The sequence below is a fragment of the Mercenaria mercenaria genome, chromosome 10 (genome assembly GCF_021730395.1).
Source record: "Mercenaria mercenaria strain notata chromosome 10, MADL_Memer_1, whole genome shotgun sequence".
In the NCBI taxonomy this organism is placed as follows: Eukaryota; Metazoa; Mollusca; class Bivalvia; order Venerida; family Veneridae; genus Mercenaria; species Mercenaria mercenaria.
Window position 1 is genome coordinate 37,060,555 of NC_069370.1, and position 14,493 is coordinate 37,075,047.

The 14,493-nt window shown below is 33.1% G+C and overlaps 1 protein-coding gene across 1 annotated transcript in view; it reads right to left on the bottom strand.

The window, feature by feature from the left end:
* The window catches only part of LOC123560806 (fibrocystin-L-like), a 121,317-nt gene that overhangs the window by 105,459 nt on the left and 1,365 nt on the right, over positions 1 to 14,493 (bottom strand). The window contains exons 2-7 of the mRNA XM_045352964.2: positions 14,277 to 14,423; positions 13,319 to 13,402; positions 11,249 to 11,329; positions 3,411 to 3,543; positions 2,424 to 2,618; positions 1,347 to 1,426 (exon numbers count right to left, since the gene is read on the bottom strand). Coding sequence (XP_045208899.2) covers positions 1,347 to 1,426; positions 2,424 to 2,618; positions 3,411 to 3,543; positions 11,249 to 11,329; positions 13,319 to 13,402; positions 14,277 to 14,423 — 720 coding nt within the window. The remainder of the gene's footprint in view (positions 1 to 1,346; positions 1,427 to 2,423; positions 2,619 to 3,410; positions 3,544 to 11,248; positions 11,330 to 13,318; positions 13,403 to 14,276; positions 14,424 to 14,493) is intronic.

The following is a 14,493-nucleotide window of genomic DNA, read 5'->3' on the forward strand; positions in this document are numbered from 1 at the left end:
AAACAATAGATAACTTCTCTACGTAAATTTGTATAAGGGTATGTGCATCAACAACTATTTGCAACAGATTTGGTAAGGAAACTTTGTTTTGATAACTATAAAAATGTAGTTGAACTCCGAAAAGCAAGAACTAGAATAATATGTGATTCTTTCTTTTTTGGATTCGCATGCATGTTCGCAAAGAAATATGCCTTTCAAAATTGACAATGACTCATAACATAGGTACCTTCTGGTTTATAGTATTATTTACTTATATACATGAAAGTCATTTCTATATGAGAATCCTAAAACTTTGTGATAAAAACATGACGATTTGAAAAGAAAACTACTGACTTACTTCGACCTTAAGAAATGTAATAACACCATAAAAATGAATAATTTCAAAAGAAGATTTAATTATTTACATAAAAATATGGAATCCTACAACATCTGTGATGTTTTTTTTAAGGAAATATGTTTGTCCTTTTCTAAATTTGTAATAACCTTTTTATATATCCGAAAATTTGTGTCAAAACTGAAGCTATTCTAATCCGAGTAACTACACAGTTTCTGATGATAAGACGAAAAATAATTTATTCTAAATAAACAAGAATTTTAATAAAATAAACACTATTTGAAAACTACAGACTAGACCAAGTTAAAAGAGTGCATAACTTTTCTAACATCCCTCGAATATATTAATAACAATTTCAGTCGTTAGATACACAGACTTAAAGGGTTGAGTATAAAAGACATAAGTGTATTGATTGCATGATATGTAAAACCACACACAAATCGGGCGATATTAATACACCCTCGTTGAGTGATATGTGCACACAATAGTCAACATAACTGTTTCCAGGTTTTAGAAAACTAAAGGTATTTACAAAATAAGTATAAGAAGTACGCGATCTAAGTTCAATTATAAATAAGATGAAATCTAACCATTTCAGTTTAAGTTAAAGAACCTTTTATATAATTGGCATTAACTGCATACTTTGCAAGGAATGATCACATATCGGTGGAAACTTTTTGTCTTTTTTATCATTCTGTCTTTCATGTTTGACAGTTGGGCAATTGCCTTGACATGTTATACAATGAAATTGAAGTCCGACAAAATCCTAGGTCATGGTTTTCAAACATATAAAATAAATACATAATTCAAACGTAAGGTACCCAAAGACAAAAACATTAAAAATGTTAAACAAACATTCTAACCAAAACACAACAATACAGCTACGTCAATGAACGTTTCAAGCAACCGTTGTCAAATGTCATTCTATTTTCAAAGAAATTCCGGAGACATTTCGCTTGAATGTGTCCATGCCAAAAGCAGCTTCAGTTTGAGTCTTTAGGCCTTTCCTTACATCCCAGGATGGTTCTTCATCATTAAGGACGTCTTCAACAGATAACTCTTGACCATCATCTTGGCGAGGAGAGTGCAATGCTGAAATGACATGAACAGGTATTACTTTATGTAAAATTGCAAAGCGCATGCTTTGGAAGAATTTTCACCATGCTGCATCATATCAATGTTTATTTAAAGAAGTTAGCTGAAGCATGTACAGTGAAAGTGGTTTTCAACTTGGTAGTGTTACATAAATCTAAAGAACATTAACGACAAATGACTATTAATCTTATTATATTCGATGCAATTTCCCCGTCCTAAGTAGGTTTGTAGAAACGGACTCTTGCACGATTTTAATAGACAATCAGTTCTCCATTATTCATGGCACCCATTGGTCAATTGTCTCGTAATAACTGAGAAACGTATAACAAAAGTGAACCGGAAACGGAAGCATCGTTATGTATGGTGGTAATTACCTTGTACAAGATTCATTGAAATAACCATTTTCAAGGTATCGTAATTATATACATACCGTGAACCTTTAGTTTTGGTGTTATTTTACATCTCCAGATGACCACAACAATAACAACAATCAAAAAATAAAACTAAAGGCGAATGCGATCAAAATAAGAAGCAAAACTGTCATCGCAGTATCTTCGTTCTTCTTGTCATCGGGCTAAATTTTGATGGAAAAGTGCATATAATTAGTTGCTACTTGCGATACTTAACATTTAAAAATATATCATGCTATGTCAGATAGGCCATATGGGTTGTGATAATGTATCTTTTTACATTGAACTTCAATCCTATCAATCCTATCAGATGCGTTTTTATTTTCAAAATGACTTTTATACTGTATATTACAATAACAGCTTTCACTCATATTCGTTCATTTTACTAGGTACTTTTCAACTACTGCAATCCATCAGAATTAAATACTAAAGCAAATGACGTACATACCACAAAACATAACAGTGAACTGTCTTGTTGTATATTTCCCAAGATGACTTCTTTATCTACTTTCCATTCCAAAGAGTGTCATGATTTTTTTTAATGCAATTTAAGTTTCTAATGTCTATATGTTACGCAAATATACTAAGATGACTTACTATATCGCCACATTTCACACCATAGAATGCAGTGTTATTTAACTGCATGTAAGATGACATCGTCAATGTAAAGTTGTTGTAGATGTACTGTGTTCCGTTGTAGATATCATCACAAATTTCGTAAACAGTTGAATTCAAATCCGCTACGGAGCCGGCAATAACAAACTCAACAACAATACTACCTATTAAATTACATAAGAAACAGCTTTTGTTATAAATTATTTAATAGATGATATACCTCCCCCTTTTAAGATCAAAAAGTTCATTCAATATAATGAAATTCTACCAAGCGCTGTGGTATATGGGACACAAAGACTATCGCACACTTCATTACCTGTCATGAAAAGACCTAATCTAAAGGTTGGTATTGTTTTGCCAAAGTTGCATTCTACTGTTGAATATGATCTTCTTGGCAAAATTTCAGATTGAATATATATAGAAAATAATCAATGATTTATTTGGTTATCATCATTTTTGTCACTCATAAATCGTACTTACTCAAGGCATACAAAGTCAAAATTTTATAATGAAAATATAACAATGGTGTTAGCGATTGATCAGATTGTCCATAATAATGAAAATAACTAAAACATTTTGAAGAATGTGAAAGTTTTTAAATAAATTAAAATCAGTTTATTAGTAACCATACTACTTCAGGAAATTAACAAAATAGTAAACTCTTTTCTAAAGGAAAAATGAACATCTGGTTGGGATTAATTTAAAGCGGCTCTCGCTGAACTGCCGGTCAGTTAAGGATGGCTACTGATTGGTGGTAACAATCGCTCTTCAAGTAATTATGTAACCTAACAATTGCATTTTATAAGTCTGTTTAGATGAGCCTAGAGGGGTCTTTTCTGAAAAATATCACGTCAATTATGAAGAACGAAATAAACACTTCTACTGATTATTTGACCACAACAGACACTGTAAATCTTTGGTTCTCCCAAAAATGTATGTTATAAAAACTATAGTACCTTCATACACATTTCCCTCATTAAGTTGTACGTCTGGCCATGAGTTGGCATAGTCTGTCAACAATTCTTGTTCGAATGCATTTCTGTCATCCTCAGTCGGTAGGACAACTTTGAATACTTCATCAAACTTTAGCTGATATGAGGAAATAATAGCAAATATTATACTTATATTATGATATAATATTATTTCATATTCAAAGATCGAAATAATAAAAATGATTTTGTCATTAACGTCTAGTAAGAATTTGTTGTTATAAGAACTGTAAATAAAGTCTATTATCCTTTATAATTCAGTTATTAAAAGAAACATCTAATCATATATTAGTATTGCAGTTTTATTATTGCTCAAAAATTCAAACGTATAAGTATGAGTTCTACAACAAAGTATAACTCAGTCTGGTTAGAATATTAAAAAAATAACGAAGAAACACATTTTTTTACTTTTATTGTCGTCGATTCTTCAACTGTCATATTAATATCGGCTGGGTCTCTTATTGTCAATCTCCAATTTAAGGTCAAATTGTATTCTGGTGGATCCGATAAGACCCTGAATTTCAGGTAATACAATCCAACTCCGGTAACTGTCAGATTATGAAATGTAACCCGGCCAGTTTCCTCATCGAAGGACGTATTTAAGATACCAGTTAAATTGGCATACACTGATGAATGAAGCAAACTGACTCTTGAAGACCACGTATGTTCATGCAAACAAAATGTTGAAGTTTGTTAATCCTGAAGAACTATGTCTAATGTTGTACATCCATGTTTTGCGTTTGCATATTACGATAAATGCCAAATGAACTATGATAATGCATTGAAATATATAAAAAGTTCAGCCGTATCTTTTCTATATTATGTCTAATAAAATGTCGACAATCATTTGTTTTTTTCACAAAGCGTTTACTTACTCTCCATGCATTGCATATTAAAATAAATGCCAAATAAAATATGATAATGCATTAGTTAATACATAATTCGTTTTAGATCGATTATGAAGGAAGTTCTGCAACTTATATTAATCACTCTCGACACCTCATTCCTGATGGAATCCATCGCCACGAGGGTATGAGAAAAGAGTCCAGTTTCCCTTTTAATGCTGAGCCCCAAGCAAGGGAGCTACTGGTACCAATTTTCACGTCTTTGATATAACGCGGCCGGGAATCGAACCCAAGACCTCCCGCACTAGTAGCGGAAACTCTACCACTAGGCTATCGATGCTATGATAATGCACTGAAATATATAAAATGTTCAGCTGTATCTTATCTTTACTATGTCTTTAAAGGATAAAATGCCGATGATCATTTGATTTTTGACATAGCGTTTACTTACTCTCCATGCTATATATGTAATTATTTCATCCGTATGTTGATCCAGAAGATCGAGACTCACTGTAAATTGGTCATCTCTAAAGATATTACCGTCAGTCTGATTACAAACGTTTATTTTCAGTGGTCTTCCAAGTACATTAAAGGGTTTTGATGTCAGGGTAAAAAGTTCTGCTTCATTTGGGTAGATTACGTCAAAATCTAGAATATAGCCAGTCCCACTATGAGAGATAACAAGATCAGTAAAGTTGAACCATCCTTGCGAACAATTAATCGTAAGATTTCCATTAAGAACGGCCAATGGATGTCCAGTATCATTTCTTAAATTGACTGTTATTTTCCACTGTTCCAAGTTCCGTTACAGTATCACCCTGAAAAACACTCGTCTTTTTGAATGGATAAATCTCATTTCATATTTTTTTTATTACAACCATCATATAAACAGTAGCACATCCATGCTTGACATTTGATATACTTGACAATGAAAAGACTCGGCACAAGATGGAAGTCTATAAATCAAATAAATAAAATGACTTCATATGCCTTTCCAATTCCAATTAAATACTGTTGAAAAGTCATGTGAAGTCCTTTTATTATATATATATATATATAGTAGAGAGAATTAATTAATACGAACTAAATCACCACCACAACATACCAGACCAATTACGGCAAAGCGCCTAGTAGTACAAACAAACACGCACATGCCACAGCAAGTCCACTAACCCAATAAGATTAGTTTCGATACTGCTTTATATACGAGCCCGAATTGTACTACACATTCGTACTGGTTCAACATTTGCATATATATACTCAAATATCTGTTTTCATGTCTCACAAATCAGTAGTGACTTTTTAGTCTTTATAACTGATTGGGACCAGAGAAGCTATATTTTCTCTCTCTGAAAGTTAACTGGATCTCGAGGATACATTGAATATATATAGATAATTTGCGTTAAGGGATATAATTATATTCAGAACAGTTGACTTTCCCATACGTGAGATCCGCTAGGATACAAGTTCGCATTATAAATTATTATATAGTAGAGAGAATTAATTAATACGAACTAAATCACCACCACAATATACCAGACCAATTACGGCAAAGCGCCTAGCAGTACAAACAAACACGCACATGCCACAGCAAGTCCACTAACCCAATAAGATTAGTTTCGATACTGCTTTATATACGAGCCCGAATTGTACTACACATTCGTACTGGTTCAACATTTGCATATATATACTCAAATCTCTGTTTTCATGTCTCACAAATCAGTAGTGACTTTTTAGTCTTTATAACTGATTGGGACCAGAGAAGCTATATTTTCTCTCTCTGAAAGTTAACTGGATCTCGAGGATACATTGAATATATATAGATAATTTGCGTTAAGGGATATAATTATATTCAGAACAGTTGACTTTCCCATACGTGAGATCCGCTAGGATACAAGTTCGCATTATAAATTATTATATAGTAGAGAGAATTAATTAATACGAACTAAATCACCACCACAATATACCAGACCAATTACGGCAAAGCGCCTAGCAGTACAAACGAACACGCACATGCCACAGCAAGTCCACTAACCCAATAAGATTAGTTTCGATACTGCTTTATATACGAGCCCGAATTGTACTACACATTCGTACTGGTTCAACATTTGCATATATATACTCAAATCTCTGTTTTCATGTCTCACAAATCAGTAGTGACTTTTTAGTCTTTATAACTGATTGGGACCAGAGAAGCTATATTTTCTCTCTCTGAAATATATATATAAATAGCTCGTAAATTAATAGATATTTAAATAAATGATATGATATGTAGTCGGTTTCTTTATAGCTAATTCTCCAGATGATGTGTAAACTTGTTGATGCAGTACGTTTTAATATGAATAACAGAAATTATTTATTAACGTTTATCTCTTCATTTTAGTGCAGATGTTAATCTGTACCGAACTTTCTTTTGTTTAGAATATTAGTCGTGTTTTCACATATCGAAATTTAATCTTAAATTAATGCAGTCTTAGACATGGCAAACTTATATTGCATTCAGTAATCATGGATTATCATTAATACAAAAATTGTAATAATAGAACATAAACTTCCTAAAACGGATCCATAATTCCAGATATTTTCAGCCATTGCAATAACACCACTTCTTTAAATTTTTTATGGGGCACTGGTGACTTTTCTTTTCAAGGGAGCTTTTAGGTAGCGCCTAGTTTCATATTATATCTTACCGTATATGAATATATTTTACGCAAAGTGTATAGCAATTAAACTAGCATATGCTCAATTTCGCCCTGTGCATGACAAATAATATGTACCTGACATTCTAAGCTAATAAATGGCTGAGACTGACAGTACTCTCATTGTGTTTAATTATATCTCATTTTAATATGATGAGTTGGCTGGTTCCTTATTCCTTATACCTGTTTCAAAATGAAGAGCAAATGTGATTGTTGAAAAACTGCATTGTCTTTAGCTATGTCGTGCGTCGTGTCTTATTGTCGCACGTAGTTTCGTAATATCTTGTCGTAATGTTGTGTTGTATTGTTGAAAGGTAGGAAATCATATTTTCTGATAATGCAACAAAACATTACGATAATGCAACACAATACTTTGGTACAGCATTACGATACTTTAGTCTAAAGAAATTCCTTTATCTGCGAAATACAAATGCGACTATGTAATTTACGTAAGTATCGGTGTATATTTTTCTCAATATTATATGATAAATGTAATGTAGACAGTCTTATTACAGATACCTATTTAAGATATATATATATATAGAGAGAGATAGAGCCGAAAAGAATTATTGCGGCAATTTTTGTGGAACAATGGAGATAACTCCAACAGAACTATATTGTACGCTTACAGTTGTAATCTCCCATAACCTGCATTGTGTACAATGGAAAAAGCAAACATAATTACTATGGAAGATCAAGGCTTTTATGGGCGAGCTGTAAAATGACCCGTGGATTGTTTTTAAAATAAAAAAAAAAAAACTCCACATAATTTCTTCAGTTGACATAATTATATTGTAACAAGTCAACAGCCATTTGATTTTGTTAGCCGTAAAAGAGCGACCAAATGTAAATCAGACAGACTTTGGTTAGGGCATATGGCATGAAACATGTGTTAACTAAACAGAACGGATGTAGAGATAATCTGTCATCAAGAACACATTATGTTCTATTAAAAGACCATTTGTGTTAACAGCCCATTTTTTGTCCTTTTTAAGGGAGGTGGTTTCTATCATATGAACTTCACGTATATCAAGATTTACTTGTTTTAAAACATATATCAAACAAATCTTAACAAATATTTTAAACTGAGTGAAACCTATCTGTTACATTTTGTTTTCAGTTATACTACGGACTGTGTTGTAATGCTCATGAATCTCCTTAGGTTTATTGCATAATAACTATTCTATTCAATGAACAATTGCCTGACAAAATGTCATAAAATGTAGTATTCAGGTACAAAGATTTGGTAATTAGGTTAAAATGAGGTAATTCTCCGAAGAAAACGAAGGAAAAAATTGTATAGCAATGGGAGGTTCGTGTTATGTCTGTGTGGACGTAAGGATGAAAATAGCGTTGTAATAATGTTTTTTTTTAATTTGGCCGATTTGATAAAATTAAATTTTGTCTTTACTACTGATACAATTGTACATTTCAGGATCAAAATGTTATCTACAAAAACCATCTTTTACCCTTTACAACTTCCAGAAAATACTTCAGTTAATAAAGACTAGTTTGCGTAGAGTAGAACAGAATAGATCTTATTCTGAAGCACCAATTATGGGCCTTCGCTGGCATATAAATGAAAAATAAATGCAACATTACAAAAAATCATAAAGTCACAAAGGCTTGATTTGGGATGATATGGAAAAAACTAAATAAACATAAAAGCACATGTACGTTAAAATCTAACAACTAAATATAAACCATGCCTATCTTTCATTGAAAATTTATAAAAACAAATTAATGTATAAAATCCTCATCAAATGTATACAACCTGGTCAGATATAAAATCTAACTGACCATGTAGAGATGCATTCAGAAAAAAAGAAATCATGTTGCGGTTTGTTGTACATTTATACACGAAGTTAGCACATTATTTTAAATAAAAACATGTTCATTCGTGTGTCATAGATTTCATGCTGCATTACGTAATAGTATCCATTTGTTTCAAAATGGATTTTAAGCATAAAATAACTTTACAGAAAGTATATTATGTTGAAGAAAAATTATCATTTTTTGTGTATTATTTTTAATAACCCAAATGTCTTTAACCATATTCAAGTCTTCGGATGATATCACTATAACGCTTCTGAAGTGATATTTGCTTTTTATAATCATTTCTTAATTAACATAGAGGTGTTCCCTTTGCTATTCAGATGTTATTGTAGGGATAATACACGTTTTTTTTGTGTATTAACGTCTGCAGAAGCCCGCGGGATTGTTTGTGACCGAGACCGAAAGTCGAGGTCACAAACATATCCGAAGGGCTTCTGCAGACGTTAATACATAAAACAAACGTGTATTGTCGCTATTCTTGCATAAAAAAAAAAACCATTACACGGCGACTTAATGCATTGTTTTCATATGTGATGACTTTATGACTCAGGTACATTTTTATTTACCATTCGGTTGTTCTTGGAAACGGTAATCATGTTTTAAATATCCATAACCTGGGCACATATATCAACAACACTACGAAAAGCGTGATTTGAAGGTTTTTGAGTATCTTATTTTTATTTCTAGTTATTACAAACGTTAGGCCTATATTGCCCATAACTTTGCATATAACTTAAAAATTTCATTAACAGGAACACAAATTTAAGAATAATAAATTTACATTCAAATTATTTTGAGTACGAACACATTTAGAGTACGGATGAGTACGAGGGTAGTGACTAGCTTTCAATGTTTATTATATGAATTCTGCGAAAAATCAGGTAAAAACATACTGACTGATACTAACAAAAATCATAAATATAATATACTAATTTATTCACAGTTATTTACAATAACTGAACAGACGCTTTGTAAAGGGAGTGAACTCTAAGAGAAGCTAGTGCGTACATTGATGGGGGCAGTACGTTTGGGGTTGAAAACTGATACAGCCAAACATAATATGGATTACATTGTATCTATAATGCTACATGAAGAGGTTGTTATAGAAGAAACAAGACGCAGATGCCAAATATCAGTGTGCGCAAAAATACATAAATATGGCCCTGGCAAAGCATTTCAAAAATAAAAATCATGTATTAACAGCACGTGAATTGCCTTGTTTGCACACGATTTTTCTCCCGTTTAAACATGAGCGGATCCAGTGATAAAAGTAGTTTTTATGCAAGAATACGCATTTGTCTTCTAGCACTTTTTACACCTCAGTCGGTAGGTCAGCATGCTTTTCATCCTTTCCTTACTGCATGTCCAAAGTTAATTTTATGAAATGTGCAGATAAATCTACAGTAATTGGTATTAATAATTTACTATTACTGATTTTATTTACACGTCTCTTACATTTGTTTTTTTTTTGTACTTGTAATTGGAAAGAAATCTTGCTTAGAACTTTAAGGCATTGTTTTATGTATTTCCGGCTTGAAATAAAAGCTATCTTACCTGATCTTTATCATCCTTTAGTACTTACATCTTTTGATATGAAGCGGAAGTCTTTTGATATTCTTCTAGGAACTGAAACAGAAATCGCTTCAATCTTTCACTTTTAAGAGACAGTCTGATCTGTGTAACACTGCAAAACAGGGAGGAGGAGCTAAAAGCAAAATGACGCCAAACTAACAGAATTTTAGGTCATATGGTGACTTTTTCAGTTTCTGTTGGTGGAGGAAGACCCCAGGTACCCCTTTGTGGATGGGACGAACCATTGACCTTCCGTAAGCCTGTTGGACAGCTTTCTTACATGAAATAATTCACCAAAGCGATATATCGACCCTCAGTAGTGAGGTAAAAGATTTGAGAACTGTATCAAATCAAGCCATAAATGAAGTCTCTATATGGCTGCAAAAGCCAAAATAACCAATTTTGTACATTAAAGGGGCTATAACTCTAGAACCCATGATGGAATCTGGCCAGTTCAAGAAATCAACCAAGATCTTATGGTGACACAAGTTTTGTGCAAGTTTGATTAAATTCAAATCATAAATGAAGCTGCTACATGTACTGTGCAGACAAGGTCAAAATAGCTAATTCTGGCCCTTTCAGGGCCCATAACTCTAAAATCCATAAAGGAATCTGGCCAGTTCAAGAAAAGAACCGAGATCTTACGGAGACAATTATTTAATGTCTTGACCTCGCATTAGCGAGCAATTGTGCTACTGTCAGACTTAGCGGGCTTGAAGAGTGAGTGATTTCCGTTTTACAGCGAATCAAGCGAGCTTGAAATCTCTCCAAGAGTTATTCAGTCAACTGCATAATAATGCATTTGGTCCTACTAAAATGACTTAGATATTTTCATTCAGAGCATTTTATTTACCTTTAAACACACTGTATTGCTGATGTCACCAAGCACACGACCATGTTTCACATTCTTCCTACCAACTGTGTTTGTAGTGTCCTGAAAATATATATTTATTTTTTTATGTCCTACATCAGGCGGAATATGTTGCTTAGATGTCGAGTGTATTGAAATTACTATCTCATTGTTATATTTCAAATACTTTACCACAGAAAATGAAAGTACAACAATGCAATATGGTTGTAATAGCTGTAAGCCGCTAACTGATCAATCATAAGAAAGTGTCCACAACCATGCTCAGTGTTTGGCAGGGGAACAATTTAGGCCCTTCCTTAATAAATGTGTTATCACAAATTTATCTGCAAACTAATCTGGTTTCGGTATGATTTTAAACAAGAGGGCCATGATGGCCCTATATCGCTCACCTGTTATCATTGCACTTAAGGACAAGAAGGTCCTCAGAAAAAATATCTAAATCCAAAGGACAGGAACAACAAAGGGACGAAATTTAACCAAAAAGAAGAAAACAATTCTTACAAGGTATAGATATGTCAAAAAACACCTAAAAATTGGAGGTACAATCCATGTTGTACCACAGAAAAGTGGTCTCGGTTTTTCCCTATGGCCAATAATAAAAAAGTTACTAAAAATAAGCTATTTATAGTAACGTAAAAGGGAAGTAATTAAAAAAAAATATTGTAAGTGAACAAAAGAAGGATCTGCCAAATAAATATGTTGGCATAAATGAAATTTCAGATCAGTATCTTCATTAGTTACGGAGATGTACCCATTTTAATTTGAAATAAAGGGAGGTAATCTGACATAAAATCTGTCCATAGTTATCTACCTGATTGTCTCAGTCCAACTAATAACAATAATGAAATTTCAAATAAGTCCTATAAGTACTTACTGATATAAATCCATTTTGATTAAAATCAGGGGAGGTAATCAGATATAAAATAACTCTGGAACCTACGACTGGATCTGATTTGTCATGGAATCCAAGATTTATTGTTGTTGAAGATATTTTTGAAGTTTGTATCAAATAAAACCACAAATGAAGTCTCTATATGGCTGCAAAAGCCAAAATAGCCGATTTTGGACCTTTAAGGGGCCATAACTCTTGAACCCAAGAAGGAATCTGGCCAGTTCAAGAAAGGAAGCAAGATCTTGTGTTGATACAAGTTGTGTGCAAGTTTGATTAAAATCAAATCATAAATGAAGCTGCTATTGTACAGACAAGGTCAAAATAGCTAATTTTGGCCCATTCAGGGGCCATAACTCTGGAACCCATAATGGGATCTGGCCAGTTCAAGAAAAGAGCCGACATCTTATGGTGATACAAGTTGTATGCAAGTTTGGTTAAAATAAAATCAATAATGAAACCACTATCGTGCAGACAAGAAATTGTTGACGGATGCACGGACGCACGCACAGACGACAGACGAAGGGTGATCACAAAAGCTCACCTTGTCACTATGTGACAGGTGAGCTAAAACGGATAAATAACTTCCATTAACAACTTTTTACAAGAGCTGTTTGTAAGACAGCGCACTCGACTTCCCTCTTTGCCAGTAAAAACATTATAATAATTTAACAAAAAAATCTAAGTTAAAAAGGGGTATAATTATGTCAAATCAGAGTTATGGTGACTGTTTCTCCTGATGTAAACTTTGATAATAAATAACTCCTTAGGTTTCAAGTCAAGTCAATAGCTTTGATAGTAACAGAGATATTTGACTAAATAAAAAAAGTTCATATAGGGTGCGTGACGTAATTCAGTGTGTGTTGTTGCACTATTTTTTTCTATTTAGTCCAGTATTGTCAATCCTATTAAGGCTATTGAACATATTTATGATATCTACATAATATTTATGCGTGTAGATGCGTATGTAATAAATAGGTTACTAGCTTTGTATCGGGAAATATGCACAAGTTCTTCAGCGGAAGAATATTGCGCTCCTAAAGTCGCGCAATATTTCCACTGAAGAACTCGCGCATATTTCCTGTTACAAAGCTAATAACCTATAAATACAGTTATTCTGTGGCCTGTATTTAAAGAATTATTTGCATGTATTGAAAACATACCTTTATCCCATCAACACTTGATTTATGGCTACTCAAATCAACCAGTACAGACAAATCTTCTTCTTCAAGCACACCTTTGTGATCCTGGAAAACAATACCCAAGTTCATAATTTTTGACTGGTTTTGATTCTTCTAACTCTGGTTGTATTTAACCAACATTTATGAAGTTTTAACTAACAGAAATGGGCAGATGTAATTTACCTATAGTATAGTATAATTACACAATTAAGTTAATCCAACTATAATTACATGAATATCATTTTCTAGGGGTGCTTTTTTAGAAAAAACAAATAGAACTTAACAATTAACCCTTGTCAATAGTTTTGAATCAACCATCTTGTAAACTGGCAGCCAGTTTACCTAACCAGAGCAAGAGGATTCTGTCACTCTGTGCCAGTATGGGATTGTTTTACGTGAGTAAATAGCAATTTTCCCACTTGAGTAAGATGTGGAGATTTTCAATAGTAGACATCATGTTTTGCCTAAGTCTAAATACTGAGAACACCTGTCTCACTCATAACTACCTTCACATAGATATTGCGCTCTAAAGGTCTATGTCAAAATGCCAGAAACTTGTGAGTTCTTTTTTCTTACAAATGATGCTACACCTTTTGCAAGTAGTTTAATGATAAATATAGGAACAAGGGAATCACCTCGGTAGCCTAGTGGTAGAGCGTCCGCTTCAAGTGCGGGAGGTCGTGGGTTCGATCCCCGGCCGCATCATACCAAAGACGTAAACAATGGTACTAGCAGGTCCATAATTTGTGCAATTTTGATGAATTATTTTTCAGAATGTAGATTTGGAATTTTTGCACTCATTTTGGGAAATTTAGATACTTTTTGGCATTGGAAATATAGCCAAGTAACCGCTATAACAGCTATAAAAACAGCCCAAAAGAAGCCCTGAGGAATTACCTATTGCCACAAAAGTTTAATTATACATAAATGTTTCACTTACACTGACAACATCTTTAAGACAAGGCACTAATGGAAGGATTCGTTGTGAAGAACCGTACTGCTGTGTCTGCTGACTTAGCACATTCATGGAACATGACTGTTCAATCTCTGCTGGAGGGATGTTTTCTGCGTCATCCTGCCTTGCAGTCTGAAAGTAAATTTAAGCTTAAGATTAAATTATATTCAACTGTAAAATTTTCTAATGACAAAATTTACAT